Consider the following 16129-nt stretch of genomic DNA (forward strand, 5'->3'; position numbering starts at 1 on the left):
CACGCACGAAGGTTCAGAGTAAATTGTACTGAACCTTTTCTAAGGACATCTCCAATATAGCCAATGTAAGTCCTTCTAGGTCTTCCAAACAAATGATTTATATACCTATTCATCTATGTTATATTATGTTAAGGAATGATATTGACTCACCAGCGGGCGTGTTGACCTGCGAGGCGACGAACAGGCTCTGCACGTACGCGCCGAGAGCATTCACCACGTCCTGGAAGATGTTGGTCGCGTGCGGCTTCATATCGTAACACTCGCAGAACGACTTCAGCAAGTCTGACAAAATAAACGAAACGTTTGTTCAGAACAACATATACTCGCGACTATATCCTAATACGGTAGTTTCCAACTAGTCAAATCTGTTACTTTTTACTAAACGTCAAAACAAGAAATTGCTGAAAAAGCAACATGTGACGTCATAGAAAAACGTGACAGAATGTCGCACTCATAATCACGTTTACTTTATTAAAATTCATAAATAAAATAAATGAAAAAGAAAAAGGTTTTTGTCACCTTTATTCATATAATTTATTAGGCAGATAGAGATTATTATTAGGCAGATCTACCTTTGTTTAGTAATCAGAATTTCATAATTTATCTTTGACCTAGGATTTAGCAATCTATCTATCTATCTAGGGGGTGTTGAGTATGACTGTGTTAGTGAAAACTGCACTTAGCATAAATTAAAAGCACATTGCACATTGGTGCGAGTCCAGTGACGAGTTTGAGAAGCAAGCCGGCGACACAAGAGTGATTTTACAGTGATTTAAAAAAACAGGTGTGTGTGTGTATGCATGCGTGCGTGCGTGCGTGCGGGCGTGCGTGCGGGCGGGCGTGTGTTTGCGTGCGTGCTTGTGTGTGTGTTATCTTCAAGTTAGGTAAGCAGGCCCCTGATGATAATGAGGTTAGAAAGGAGAGTAATTATACTCACGAGGTTGTATGGTCATCTTGTGCAATACTTCTAAGGCCAGCGCTCGCTGCCACAGCGGCTTGTCCGGGTCCAGGAACTTGATGGTCAGCGATAGGAATATCTCGCATTCTGTCACCTGTCGTAAACAAATCCACAGAATCAGAATAATTTATTCAACGTAATTATCATATGTATAGATAAATTTATTGAACGTCAATTTAATATTTTTGAATCTACATCATTGCGCAATTGACAAGAAACTGCAACAGCAACACATTTTTTAAGGGTGTTGGGACCCTCAATTGATGGCGTAAGTGTAGCCACACCATTCAGTGATCGAAATTATTATTCTCGTCATACATAAACTAAGCTAAATGAGCTCTACCGCTCTCTGCCCTAAACTATGGGACTGGTCTGGGGGTAAACCTAGCTCAGCCGCTGGTGGGGAGCAGAGAGTTGATTCCTTATTCTATGATATTGTGCTTTGTGTTGTGTGGCGTCCTTCAATAATAAACGTTTCTTTATATTCGGTACGTTGTCATTAACACCCTGTGATGGTATACTCACAAGTAAGGGATGGTACTTGTGCACGATGACGGAGACCAGTCGTAGAAGCCGCATGGTGACCGGGAAGTGAGGACGCTCGGCCGCCGGAGACGCGGGGCCGGTCGCCGCGCCCGGGATGTGCAGCGCTGTGAACGCCGCCCTAGTGGGGCAAGGGTTTGTTTAACACGCTAAACTTTTTTTTTTACTTATACAAACACCCTCCCTCTCTTTCCCTCTTTATCCTTTGCCAAAGGTTGTCTGGAAGAGATCGCTCTTAGCGATAAGGCCGCCTTTGCTCAACTTAGAACCAAATAAAAGTAAATATAAAAAATTACTTAAACAACACATTCTAGACTCGTGTCCTAGCTAACTTATTATTCCTAGTTAACTTATGTTATTCATTGACTATTAGATATAAGTTAATATTATTAGTAGAGACTCTTTCCTGCAGACAAACTGTTTAAACAGTTTTGCAGGGCATTGACAAATTGTATTTTTAGTATTAAGATTTAATAGATAAAAAAAAGAAATATTTTGTAAATTTGTATGCAATAAAGTGTTTTATTATTATCATTATTATTAAACACCCCGGCCACCCCGGCCGGTCGGTCCCGGCTATTAGCCGTAAAAACACCTCCACCTACCCGCAGTGGAGCAGCGTGGTGGAGTATGCTCCATACCCCCTCCGGTTGATTGAGGGGAGGCCTGTGCCCAGTAGTGGGACGTATATGTATAGGCTGTTTATGTTATGTTTATGTATACAAACACATTCGATACAGTGTACACAACAAAAATTAGAAGACTTTTTACGTGCTAAAATAAAAAAAAAAAACAAAAAAATTATTATATTATATATAGCTACAAATTATATAAAGCTACAAACCCACTGACTGACTGACTGACTGACTGACTGACTGACTCACTGACTCACTGACAGGGTTGTTCTCCCAGAAGGAGCGTCGGGGGGTGAAAATGATGTATGGGGGGTGTGATCGGGACCTCCCGGTGAGTATGGGAAAACTTCCAGATCATGGAAAACTGCTCCGCATCAGGGAGACACCCTACAGTCTGGCGCAACTATTATACCTAGATCAATTATTTTTTCGCAAAACCTATTTAAATCTTGGTCAAATTCTATCGTGGGTGAAAAAAAATCAAAATGGCGGAAAAACAAGATGGCCGCCATACAAAATTTTCGTTTTTCCTGAAAATGCCTCGAGGGTAAAAATGATGAATAGGGATGTGATCGGATCGTCATGTTGAGTATTTCAATACTGCTCGATCTTGAAAAACTGCTCCTCATCAGGGAGACACCCTACGGCCTGGCAAAACTATAAAACCTAGAGCAATATTTTTTACACGAAACCTATTTAAATCTTGGTCAAATTCAATTGCCGGTGAAAAAAAACCAAAATGGCGGAAAAACAAGATGGCCGCCATACAAAATTTTGTTTTTTCAGAAAAATGTCTTAGAGGTAAGAATAATGTATGGGGGTGTAATCGGAATGTCATGTTGAGTATGGAAGTACTTCTCGATCTTTAAAATCTGCTCCGCATCAGGGCGTCACCCTACGGCCTGGCGAAACTATCGCATCTGGACCTTTTTTGTTTTCACAAAAACTATTTAAATCTTCGTCAAATTTTATCGCCGGTGAAAAAAAAACAAAATGGCGGAAAACAAGATGGCCGCCATACATAATTTTATTTTTCTAGAAAATTCCTCAAGGTCAAAAAATATGTATAGGGGTGTGATCGGAACGTCATCTTGGAAAACTGCTCCGCATCAGGGAGACACCCTACGGCCTGGCAAAACTATAGCACCTAGAACTTTTTTGATTTCACGAGACCTATTCAAGTCTTGGTCAAATTCTATCGCGGCAAAAAAATGGCGGGTAAACAAGATGGCCGCCATACAAAGCTTCGAACTAATACAGTACACGCGAGCAGCTTGCTGCGAGCGAACCACGCGACATCTAGTTATATTATATACTGGGTGTTAGTGACATCGTAACGAATACTGAGAGGGATGATTCAGACCATGATTCTGAGTTAATATCTAGTGGAATTTTCCGTCGCAAAATTCATGAAATTTTGAGTTTTGTTTTTAATTATTTTCAATTCCATATTGTGCTTTTAGCTGCATAGAACCCAAATTTCAATAAAAAAAACAATAATGACAAATTATCGAAAATTTTCGATGTAATGGAGACAACAGCTGCTCGAACGGGTCAACGGCCACACGCACCGCGCCGCGCGCCCCGCTCCGCACGCCCCGCTCCGCGCGCCCCGCGCCTCACGCCGGCGGCGCGGCGGCGGCGCGGCCTACAAAGTAGGCACTACGAACCGATCCTATTTCTTTCTCTGTCTATCGTAAATTATAAATTTATTTTATTCTTATTCTTAAATGGACGGATAATCAACAGGCATAAAATTTATGGAATACACGTCAATTTTAAGCAGAAATCTAAAACAACCGACAGAATTAAGTTACCAGCGAGATACCTTTTTGATTCGACCGGGTTATTCATTCATTTACTCATAGGAATCAGGGCCATTATCTACCTAAAACAGTTGAAACAGTAAATAATTGTATTCTTTGTTGTCATTAGAATAACTAACAACCAACTAACACAACCACCACAGATTAGGTAATTAGTTACCTACTATGTCAACCATCCACCAACTTAGTATGTAAGTACCTACGCAAAACCTCGCTACACAAAAATCGAGCGAGATCGCGTCTAGAATTGGGCGGACACTCCGCCAGAGTGTTGCCTATCGATATTCTATCGATACCTAGTTAAAAAAAAAACAATAGTAGGTACCTATCGATAGATCTTTTAGATCAATACCCATTATTGTTACAAAGCAAGACCTATCGGTACTATCGCTAGTATCGATCTAAATGTACTATCACTACTTTCGATAGTTTAGACAATTTTCAAGTTCAACAATTGATAATCTACCTATCGATAGTTCGGCAACTCCGCCGCGTAGGCAATGTCGGCATGTTCAAAGAAAAAAATTGTCCGAGAGGAGTGATCTTATTTTTCTTGTTACATGTTGGTACCGTACCGAGGTACTAAGTACTAAGTTATTCGTGGTTTTAAATCTCATTGTTAAATCATCAGTAAAGAACTAATTAAACCTATCCTGTTCTGTGTACAATATTCATGTAACGGCTACGTGCTTACATAAGTACCTAGTAGACGGGAGCAACGACTTAACGTACCTTCCGAAGCACGGATCATTTTACTTTCGGACAATCAGGTGATCAGCCTGTAACGTCCCAACCAAAGGCCTTATAAACAGATTTTTGTGATATGTCCCCACCGGAATACGAACCCGGACCCTCCGCATCCCATCGCTCAACCACTGGACCACATAGGCCAAGAAGGTTCTAAGACATAATTAAAGGATCCTGGGACTCAAGACCTCCGAGTTAGGGCTTGTTTGATCTGTCTTGATGGATACTCGGACGTGAATAGCCTCACGGATCAAGGGCAACGCGCGCCAATAAAGTAGGCATTACGAACAGATACTAGGTATTTCTTTGAGTTGATAGGTATCAAGTGAAGTTTCCTGTCGCCAAATTCATAAAAAAAAAATAGATTTTTTTCAGTCCCATATTGTGTTTTAAGCTGCATAGAACGCACATTTAAAATAAACAAATAAAAATTACTAATTATTAAATTTTATCAATGTCATCAATAATAATAATAACGTATCTACAGCGCAGGTGAATAGCCGGCGCACGGGTCAAGGGCAACGCTCGCCAATAACGTAGGCATACGAACAGATACTATTTCTTTCTCTGTCACTTGCACCATAAACATACTTCTCTCTCTCTAGTCGTCGGCTCGACTCGGCCGCGGCCGGTGCGTCGTCGGCGCCCTTAGTCGGCGCCTTTGATGCTTTGCGCTAACGCCGCCGCCGCGCGCTTCCGCTCAGTCGAATACTAAGCTTGACCCGAATCGCGTGATGTTTTTCGAGGATATTTTTTTCGTGTTTGTGAGTGTTTGTTTCATTCTGTAAATGAGTAGTGTCGACTATGATGATAGATCATAGACCATTTACTGCGCAAAAGTATGGAAGATTGTTGATGTTTATTAAAGAGCAAGGTGTTGTGTTTGTGAGTGCGTGTGATACCTACCTACCGCGGAGGAAACGCGATGTTGCATACCTACGTGACGTGACATGTTCTAGGGTACCTACCTAGGTACTTCATCCGAAGGAATAACAATTAAGGTAAGGCAAGAGTAGGGTTTTTATTGTTAATAAGTTAGGAACGTTTTAATAACTGGTAGGTAGGTACCGTGCGTGAAAAATCGTGGCAGTAGGTGTTCTACTTCAACAAACAACATTTTTAAACGTTGAACCACTACTAAGCATCTAAATACAAGAGAATGAAAACTCCTACCTAGATATCAACATCGTATCTCGCACGCGTAACGTAGCCGCGCGTAAGTTTAGCGTCTGTGTGGCGCGTTGTTCGACTTACATTGCGGCACAGTAAAAATTGAAAATCTTAATTAAACATTTGCGACAAGAAAAACACCCACCATCGTTTTTAGTACAATAAAATAGGCGTTCCATTTTTTTTTCGTTACGATGTCACTAACACCCAGTATACAGGGTGAATACTGAGAGGGATGATTCAGACCATGATTCTGAGTTAATATCTAGTGGAATTTTCCGTCGCAAAATTCATGAAATTTTGAGTTTTGTTTTTAATTATTTTCAATTCCATATTGTGCTTTTAGCTGCATAGAACCCAAATTTCAATAAAAAAAACAATAATGACAAATTATCGAAAATTTTCGATGTAATGGAGACAACAGCTGCTCGAACGGGTCAACGGCCACACGCACCGCGCCGCGCGCCCCGCTCCGCACGCCCCGCTCCGCGCGCCCCGCGCCTCACGCCGGCGGCGCGGCGGCGGCGCGGCCTACAAAGTAGGCACTACGAACCGATCCTATTTCTTTCTCTGTCTATCGTAAATTATAAATTTATTTTATTCTTATTCTTAAATGGACGGATAATCAACAGGCATAAAATTTATGGAATACACGTCAATTTTAAGCAGAAATCTAAAACAACCGACAGAATTAAGTTACCAGCGAGATACCTTTTTGATTCGACCGGGTTATTCATTCATTTACTCATAGGAATCAGGGCCATTATCTACCTAAAACAGTTGAAACAGTAAATAATTGTATTCTTTGTTGTCATTAGAATAACTAACAACCAACTAACACAACCACCACAGATTTTTTTTTTTTTATTTTTATTTATTTAAGGAAAACATACAGCTTTTATAACACATTATAAATATAACACATATAAGTAGTACAATAGCCAATCAAGTTTTCACCAAAGAATAATACCTGCTATTGGGTATTCAAAGAAAAGCAACTCATACAATTAGAGGAAAAAAAAAAAAACCGAAAATTTATGACAAGCGTATAGTGCTCCAACGTAAAGATTTTACAATTTCTACTTTTTTCTACCTATTAAGTTCTTTTTTTTTCTTTTGATAGAGGAAGCAAATTTCTGAAAGTTAAGGTGGAAAATGTCTACATCGTTAAATTTAGAATTAAAAACATGGCAAGAACGTCTAATAAAGCGGTTACTAGTGAAATTAGTACGGAAACGTGGCAAGACGAATGTTGGTCTAATTGACAAACGGAGGTTGGCTCTTGGACAGCTAAGTGAGATTTTGCTTAAAAGGTATGGAGATTCTACTCGATTATGTAAAATTTTATACAAAAATATCACATCTCTCTGATCCCGGCGTTCTTCCAGGCTCTGCAAGTCAGGAGTTGTAAACTTAAATCTATACTTTAAGCGCTTGATAAATTTATTTTGTATTCGCTCAATCGCAGTTTTATCAACAGCATAGTGAGGGTTCCATACCGTGGAGGCATATTCCAGATGTGACCTCACAAAAGAATTGTAAAGGACGAGTAAAGTGCTTATTTGCTTAAAATCAACACTTTGTCTGAATACAAAACCCAACATCTTATATGCTTTAGCTACAATTCTGTTGATATGAGATTTAAACGATAGTTGGTCATCTAAATATACACCCAGATCTCGGACCTCAGACACTCTAACTAGTTGTTTGTTATAGAGAGAATAGTTAAATAAAGTTTGTTTCTTTTTCCTGCTAAAAGAAATAGTACAGCATTTATCCAAATTAAGAAATAATTTATTCTGCGAACAATAATCACCAAAACGATTTAAATCGTGCTGTAAGTTAACAGAGTCTTGATCTGATTTAATAATATTAAAACATTTGGTATCATCCGCAAATAGTAACGCCCTAGAAAATTGGAAACATTGTAAGATATCATTGATAAAAATGTTAAAAAGCAATGGTCCGAGATGCGAGCCCTGGGGTACCCCTGACGTCACCGGAACGAATGTGGAGGTAAATCCCTTCACTGCAACTGCCTGGGTTCGATTCCTGAGATATGATTCGAGCCACCGGAGCAAATTACCGTGTATACCGACACGTTCAATTTTTTGTATTAGAAGATTATGGGAAATTTTGTCAAAACATTTAGAAAAATCGGTATAAACGGCATCTACCCGGTAACCATTACCCACAGCATCCAGAATCACATCCGAGTACTCACATAGATTAGACTCTGTGGATCGGCCTGTAACAAATCCATGCTGCTGGGGGACGAGAAGAGGTCTAACAGCGGGAAATAACTTGTCGTAAACAATTTTCTCAAACAGTTTGGGAATTACTGATAATTTTGATATACCCCGATAATTGCGAATATTGTGCTTGTTACCACTTTTAAAAATTGGTAAGACGAGAGAACGCTTCCAGAAGGATGGCACGATACCGTTAGAAAGAGATAATTTAAAAAGAATACTAATGGGAAGTGAAAGTTCTTTGCTACAACGCTTTAAAAATACGGGAGGTATTCCGTCCGGACCACAACCCTTGGACTCGTCGAGGTGGCGCAGGTATCTTTCAACAATGTCAGGTGAAATCTCAATAGACGATAATAAGGTTCCATTATTATTTGTAACTTCGTTAGTGTGGGTTAGTGTCCCATCAGAATCTCTTTCAAAAACAGATTGAAAAAATATATTAAACGCATTGACAATAGCCTGACCATCAGCTACCTTATCGTCGTCCAAAAACATCATATCCGGGATACTAGGAGACGTTTTTTTTGATTTAATAAAGGCCCAAAACTGTTTAGGGTCACGGCAAATATTGTTTTCGGCACTCTTTACGAAGGAGTCGTAGCATCTTGCCATTAATTCTTTTGTTTGTTTTCGCAATTCGGAATAATTAAGATAATCGCTTAATCTATTATAGCATTTCCATTTCTTATGAGCCTTAAGTTTTTTTTTGATTAATTTAATTAATGAGCGCGAGTACCAAACAGGATATTTGCCTTCTATAGATATAATTTTTAAGGGTACCAAATCTAATATTATGTTATTTATAATGTGATAGAATTTGCCGAGAGCCAAGTCCATAATAATAACTTCCGAAAGAAATGACCAATCAACCTTAGATAATGCACTCCTTATTAAGTCATAGTCAGCTGAGAAATACCTATGCACCGTGCGCGGTGGCGATCGCAACTCGGCGGGACGGCGGGGGGCGACGCGCTCCACGCGCAGCGCGGGGTGGTGGGCGTCCTCTGGGACCGCCAGCGGCGCCACGCGACTCACCACACATGGAGTGTTGTGGAAAACCAGGTCGAGCCACCTGTTATGAGTATCGTTCGCAACACCGTTGCATTGATAAAGATTGGTAAACAACATGAAATTATATACTTGAGAGATAAGAGTTTCTAATGAAGGATTCGTTAATATGTAAGAATTAGGCATATCAGAATCGGCCGCCCAAACGGCTTTAGTCACATTAAAGTCTCCCAGCAGCAGGAATTCACTATTCGGCAGGTCAATAATTAAATCAGAGATGTAGTCAAAATACAATAATTCAGCCGATTCTTGGTCCTTATTTTGCTGGAAATAAGAACAATATATATAGATATAATCGGAGGAGTGCTGGTTATCGAGGCGTATACCTACACATACAATGTCGGGCGCGCCCGGTAACAGCGGCAGCGGTCGCGGCGGCTTGATGTCTACCGCTAGTCCGCCGCGCACTGCTATCAATGCCCCTCCTCCGAACATCACACCTAGGCTCTCGTAATCGCGGTCGGTCCGGTAAACACTATACCTACTATCGAAAAGTTCAGAGTCGTAAATACCTGGTAAAAGCCAGGACTCAGTTATACAGATAACATCATAATCATGTTGTAATACATTATGAAGGAAAAAATAGATTAGGTAATTAGTTACCTACTATGTCAACCATCCACCAACTTAGTATGTAAGTACCTACGCAAAACCTCGCTACACAAAAATCGAGCGAGATCGCGTCTAGAATTGGGCGGACACTCCGCCAGAGTGTTGCCTATCGATATTCTATCGATACCTAGTTAAAAAAAAAACAATAGTAGGTACCTATCGATAGATCTTTTAGATCAATACCCATTATTGTTACAAAGCAAGACCTATCGGTACTATCGCTAGTATCGATCTAAATGTACTATCACTACTTTCGATAGTTTAGACAATTTTCAAGTTCAACAATTGATAATCTACCTATCGATAGTTCGGCAACTCCGCCGCGTAGGCAATGTCGGCATGTTCAAAGAAAAAAATTGTCCGAGAGGAGTGATCTTATTTTTCTTGTTACATGTTGGTACCGTACCGAGGTACTAAGTACTAAGTTATTCGTGGTTTTAAATCTCATTGTTAAATCATCAGTAAAGAACTAATTAAACCTATCCTGTTCTGTGTACAATATTCATGTAACGGCTACGTGCTTACATAAGTACCTAGTAGACGGGAGCAACGACTTAACGTACCTTCCGAAGCACGGATCATTTTACTTTCGGACAATCAGGTGATCAGCCTGTAACGTCCCAACCAAAGGCCTTATAAACAGATTTTTGTGATATGTCCCCACCGGAATACGAACCCGGACCCTCCGCATCCCATCGCTCAACCACTGGACCACATAGGCCAAGAAGGTTCTAAGACATAATTAAAGGATCCTGGGACTCAAGACCTCCGAGTTAGGGCTTGTTTGATCTGTCTTGATGGATACTCGGACGTGAATAGCCTCACGGATCAAGGGCAACGCGCGCCAATAAAGTAGGCATTACGAACAGATACTAGGTATTTCTTTGAGTTGATAGGTATCAAGTGAAGTTTCCTGTCGCCAAATTCATAAAAAAAAAATAGATTTTTTTCAGTCCCATATTGTGTTTTAAGCTGCATAGAACGCACATTTAAAATAAACAAATAAAAATTACTAATTATTAAATTTTATCAATGTCATCAATAATAATAATAACGTATCTACAGCGCAGGTGAATAGCCGGCGCACGGGTCAAGGGCAACGCTCGCCAATAACGTAGGCATACGAACAGATACTATTTCTTTCTCTGTCACTTGCACCATAAACATACTTCTCTCTCTCTAGTCGTCGGCTCGACTCGGCCGCGGCCGGTGCGTCGTCGGCGCCCTTAGTCGGCGCCTTTGATGCTTTGCGCTAACGCCGCCGCCGCGCGCTTCCGCTCAGTCGAATACTAAGCTTGACCCGAATCGCGTGATGTTTTTCGAGGATATTTTTTTCGTGTTTGTGAGTGTTTGTTTCATTCTGTAAATGAGTAGTGTCGACTATGATGATAGATCATAGACCATTTACTGCGCAAAAGTATGGAAGATTGTTGATGTTTATTAAAGAGCAAGGTGTTGTGTTTGTGAGTGCGTGTGATACCTACCTACCGCGGAGGAAACGCGATGTTGCATACCTACGTGACGTGACATGTTCTAGGGTACCTACCTAGGTACTTCATCCGAAGGAATAACAATTAAGGTAAGGCAAGAGTAGGGTTTTTATTGTTAATAAGTTAGGAACGTTTTAATAACTGGTAGGTAGGTACCGTGCGTGAAAAATCGTGGCAGTAGGTGTTCTACTTCAACAAACAACATTTTTAAACGTTGAACCACTACTAAGCATCTAAATACAAGAGAATGAAAACTCCTACCTAGATATCAACATCGTATCTCGCACGCGTAACGTAGCCGCGCGTAAGTTTAGCGTCTGTGTGGCGCGTTGTTCGACTTACATTGCGGCACAGTAAAAATTGAAAATCTTAATTAAACATTTGCGACAAGAAAAACACCCACCATCGTTTTTAGTACAATAAAATAGGCGTTCCATTTTTTTTTTCGTTACGATGTCACTAACACCCTGTATAGCTACAAACCCATGTACTGACTCACTGACTGACTGACTGACTGACATAGTTGTTCTCCCAGAAGGAGCGTCGGGGGGTGAAAATGATGTATGGGGGGTGTGATCGGGACCTCCCGGTGAGTATGGGAAAACTTCCAGATCTTGGAAAACTGCTCCGCATCAGGGAGACACCCTACGGCCTAGCGCAACTATCGCACCTGGAACGATTCTTTTTTCACAAAACCTATTTAAATCTTGGTCAAATTTTATTGCCGGTGAAAAAAAATCAAAATGGCGGAAAAACAAGATGGCCGCCATACAAAATTTTGTTTTTCTAGAAAATGTCTCGGGGGTAAAAACTGTGTATGGGGATGTAATCGGAGTGTCTTGTCAAGAACGGAAAATGTTCTCAATCTTCAAAAACTGCTCCGCATCAGGGAGACATCCCACGGCCTGGCAAAACTGTCGCACCTGGAACGATTCTTTTTTCACAAAACCTATTTGTTTCTTGGTCAAATTCTATCGTAGTTGAAAAAATATCAAAATGGCGGAAAAACAAGATGGCCGCCATACAAAATATTCGTTTTTCTCGAAAATGCCTCGGGGGTGAATATGATGTAAGAGGGATGTGATCAAAATGTCATGTTGAGTATGGAAATACTTCCCGACCTTCAAAAACTGCTCCGCATCAGGAAGACACCCTACGGCCTGGCAAAACTATCGCACCTGGAACTTTTTTATTTTCACGAAACCTATTTAAATCTTGGTCAAATTTTATCGCCGGTGAAAAAATAAACAAAATGGCCGAAAAACAAGATGGCCGCCATATACATTTTTGTTTTTCCAGAAAATGTCTCGGGTGTAAAAATGATGTATAGGGGTGTGATCGAAACGTCATCTTGGAAAACTGCTCCGCATCAGGGAGACACCCCACGGCCTCGCAAAACTATAGCACCTAGAACTTTTTTGATTTCACGATACCTATTAAAGTCTTGGTTAAAGTTTATCGCCAGTGAAAAAAAAAACAAAATGGCTGAAAAACAAGATGGCCGCCATACAAATTTTTGTTTTTCCAGAAAATGTCTCAGAGGTAAAAATGATGTATTGGGGTGTGATCGGAACGTCATCTTGGAAAACTGCTCCGCATCAGGGAGACACCCTACGGCCTGGCAAAACTATAAAACCTGGAGCAATAAATTTTTCACGAAACCTATTTAAATCTTGGTCAAATTTTATCGCCGGTGAAAAAAAAGCCAAAATGGCGGAAAACAAGATGGCCGCCATACAAAATTTTGTTTTTCCAGAAAATGTCTCAGAGGTAAAATTGATGTATAGGGGTGTGATCGGAATGTCGTTTTTCAAAACTGCTCCGCGTCAGGGAGACACCCTACGGCCTGGCAAAACTATAGCACCTAGAACTTTTTGGATTTCACGTGACCTATTCGAGTCTTGGTCAAATTCAATCGCCGGCAAAAAACAAGATGGCCGCCATAGAAAGCTTCGAACTAATACAAGACACGCGAGCAGCTTGCTGCGAGCGAACCACGCGACATCTAGTTATTATATTATATAAAGCTACAAACCCACTGACTGACTGACTGACTCACTGACTCACTGACAGGGTTGTTCTCCCAGAAGGAGCGTCGGGGGGTAAAAATGATGTATGGGGGGTGTGATCTGGACCTTCCGGTGAGTATGGGAAAACTTCCAGATCCTGGAAAACTGCTCCGCATCAGGGAGACACCCTACGGCCTGGCAAAACTATCGCACCTGGAACAATTTTTTTTTCGCAAAACCTATTTAAATTTTGGTCAAATTTTATTGCCGGTGAAAAAAAATCAAAATGGCGGAAAAACAAGATGGCCGCCATACAAAATTTTGTTTTTCCAGAAAATGTCTCGGGGCTAAAAATTATGTATGGGGGTGTGATCGGAACGTCTTGTTGAGTATGGAAATACTTCTCGATCTTCAAAAACTGCTCCGCATCAGGGAGACACCCTACGGCCTGGCAAAACTATAAAACCTGGAGCAATTTTTCTTTCGCGAAACATATTTAAATCTTGGTCAAATCCAATCCCCGGTGAAAAAAAACCAAAATGGCGGAAAAACAAGATGGCCGCCATACAAAATTTTCGTTTTTCCTGAAAATGCCTCGAGGGTAAAAATGATGTATAGGGATGTGATCGGATCGTCATGTTGAGTATTTAAATACTGCTCGATCTTGAAAAACTGCTCCGCATCAGGGAGACACCCTACGGCCTGGAAAAACTATAAAACCTAGAGCAATATTTTTTTCACGAAACCTATTCAAATCTTGGTCAAATCCAATCCCCGGTGAAAAAAAACCAAAATGGCGGAAAAACAAGATGGCCGCCATACAAAATTTTCGTTTTTCCTGAAAATGCCTCGAGGGTAAAAATGATGTATAGGGATGTGATCGGATCGTCATGTTGAGTATTTAAATACTGCTCGATCTTGAAAAACTGCTCCGCATCAGGGAGACACCCTGCGGCCTGGCAAAACTATAATACCTGGAGCAACTTTTTTTTCGCATAACATATTTAAATCTTGGTCAAATCCAATCGCCGGTGAAAAAAATTCAAAATGGCGGAAAAACAAGATGGCCGCCATACAAAATTTTCGTTTTTCCCGAAAATGCCCCGGGGGTAAAAATGATGTACGAGGGTTTTGATCGGAACGTCATGTCGAGTATTTAAATACTGCTAGATCTTGGAAAACTGCTCCGCATCAGGGAGACACCCTACGGCCTGGTGAAACTATCGCACGTGGAACTTTTTAGTTTTCACGATACCTATTTAAATCTTGGTCAAATTTAATTGCCGGTGAAAAAAAATCAAAATGGCGGAAAATCAAGATGGCCGCCATACAAATTTTTCGTTTTTCCTGAAAATGCCTCGGGGGTAAAAATGATGTATAGGGATGTGATCGGATCGTAATGTTGAGTATTTTAATACTGCTCGATCTTGAAAAACTGCTCCGCATCAGGGAGACACCCTACGGCCTGGCAAAACTATAAAACCTGGAGCAATATTTTTTTCACGAAACCTATTTAAATCTTGGTCAAATCCAATCTCCGGTGAAAAAAAAAACAAGATGGCCGCCATACAAAACTTCGTTTTTTCAGAAAATGTCTCGGAGGTAAAAATGATGTATGGGAGGTGTGATCGAAACGTCAAGCTGAGTATGGAAAAACTGTTAACTGCTCCGCATCAGGGAGACACCCTACGGCCTGGTGAATCTATCGCACGTAGAACTTTTTAGTTTTCACGATACCTATTTAAATCTTGGTCAAATTCAATCGCTGGTGACAAAAATCAAAATGGCGGAAAAACAAGATGGCCGCCATACAAAATTTCCCTTATACAGAAAAAGCCTCGGTGCTAAAAATGATGTATGGGAGGTGTGATCGGAACGTCATGTAGAGTACGGAATTACTTCCCGGTCTTCGAAAACTGCTCCTCGTCACGGAGACACACGCCCCGGCAAAACTATCGCACCTGGAACGATTCTTTTTTCACGAGACCTATTTAAATCTTGGTCAAATTTTATCGCCGGTGAAAAAAAACAAAATGGCCGAAAAACAAGATGGCCGCCATATAAATTTTTGTTTTTCTAGAAAATTCCTCAAGGTCAAAAAATATGTATAGGGGTGTGATCGGAACGTCATCTTGGAAAACTGCTCCGCATCAGGGAGACACCCTACGGCCTGGCAAAACTATAGCACCTAGAACTTTTTTGATTTCACGAGACCTATTTTATTCTTGGTCAAATTCTATCGCGGTAAAAAAGTGGCGGGAAAGCAAGACACGCGAGCAGCTTGCTGCGAGCGAACCACGCGACATCTAGTTATTATATTATATATAGCTACAAACCCATGTATTGACTGACTGACTCACTCACTGACAGAGTTGTTCTCCCAGAAGGAGTGTCGGGGGGTAAAAATGGTGTATGAGGGGTGTGATCAAGATCTTCCGATGAGTATGGGAAAACTTCCAGATCTTGGAAAACTGCTCCGCATCAGGGAGACACCCTACGGCCTGGCAAGACTATCGCACCTGGATCGATTCTTTTTTCACAAAACCTATTTAATTCTTAGTCAAATCCTATGGCCGGTGAAAAAAAATCAAAATGGCGGAAAAACAAGATGGCCGCCATACAAAATTTTGTTTTTTCAGAAAATGCATCGGGAGTTAAAACTGTGTATGGAGATGTAATCGGAACGTCTTGTGGAGTATGAAAACACTTCTATATCTTCAAAATCTGCTCCGCATCAGGGAGACACCCTACGGCCTGGCAAAACTATAAAACCTGGAGCAATGTTTCTTTCGCGAAACATATTTAAATCTTGGTCA

General features: G+C 40.8%; 1 protein-coding gene across 6 annotated transcripts in view; it reads right to left on the bottom strand.

Annotated features, from left to right (window-relative positions):
• The window catches only part of LOC126377806 (protein MON2 homolog), an 80669-nt gene that overhangs the window by 43864 nt on the left and 20676 nt on the right, over positions 1 to 16129 (bottom strand). For all 6 annotated transcript variants that reach the window (XM_050025669.1, XM_050025668.1, XM_050025664.1 and 3 more), the window contains exons 8-10: positions 1484 to 1622; positions 938 to 1052; positions 151 to 282 (exon numbers count right to left, since the gene is read on the bottom strand). In XM_050025669.1, coding sequence (XP_049881626.1) covers positions 151 to 282; positions 938 to 1052; positions 1484 to 1622 — 386 coding nt within the window. The remainder of the gene's footprint in view (positions 1 to 150; positions 283 to 937; positions 1053 to 1483; positions 1623 to 16129) is intronic.

Source organism: Pectinophora gossypiella, chromosome 24 (genome assembly GCF_024362695.1).
Source record: "Pectinophora gossypiella chromosome 24, ilPecGoss1.1, whole genome shotgun sequence".
Classification (NCBI taxonomy): domain Eukaryota; kingdom Metazoa; phylum Arthropoda; class Insecta; order Lepidoptera; family Gelechiidae; genus Pectinophora; species Pectinophora gossypiella.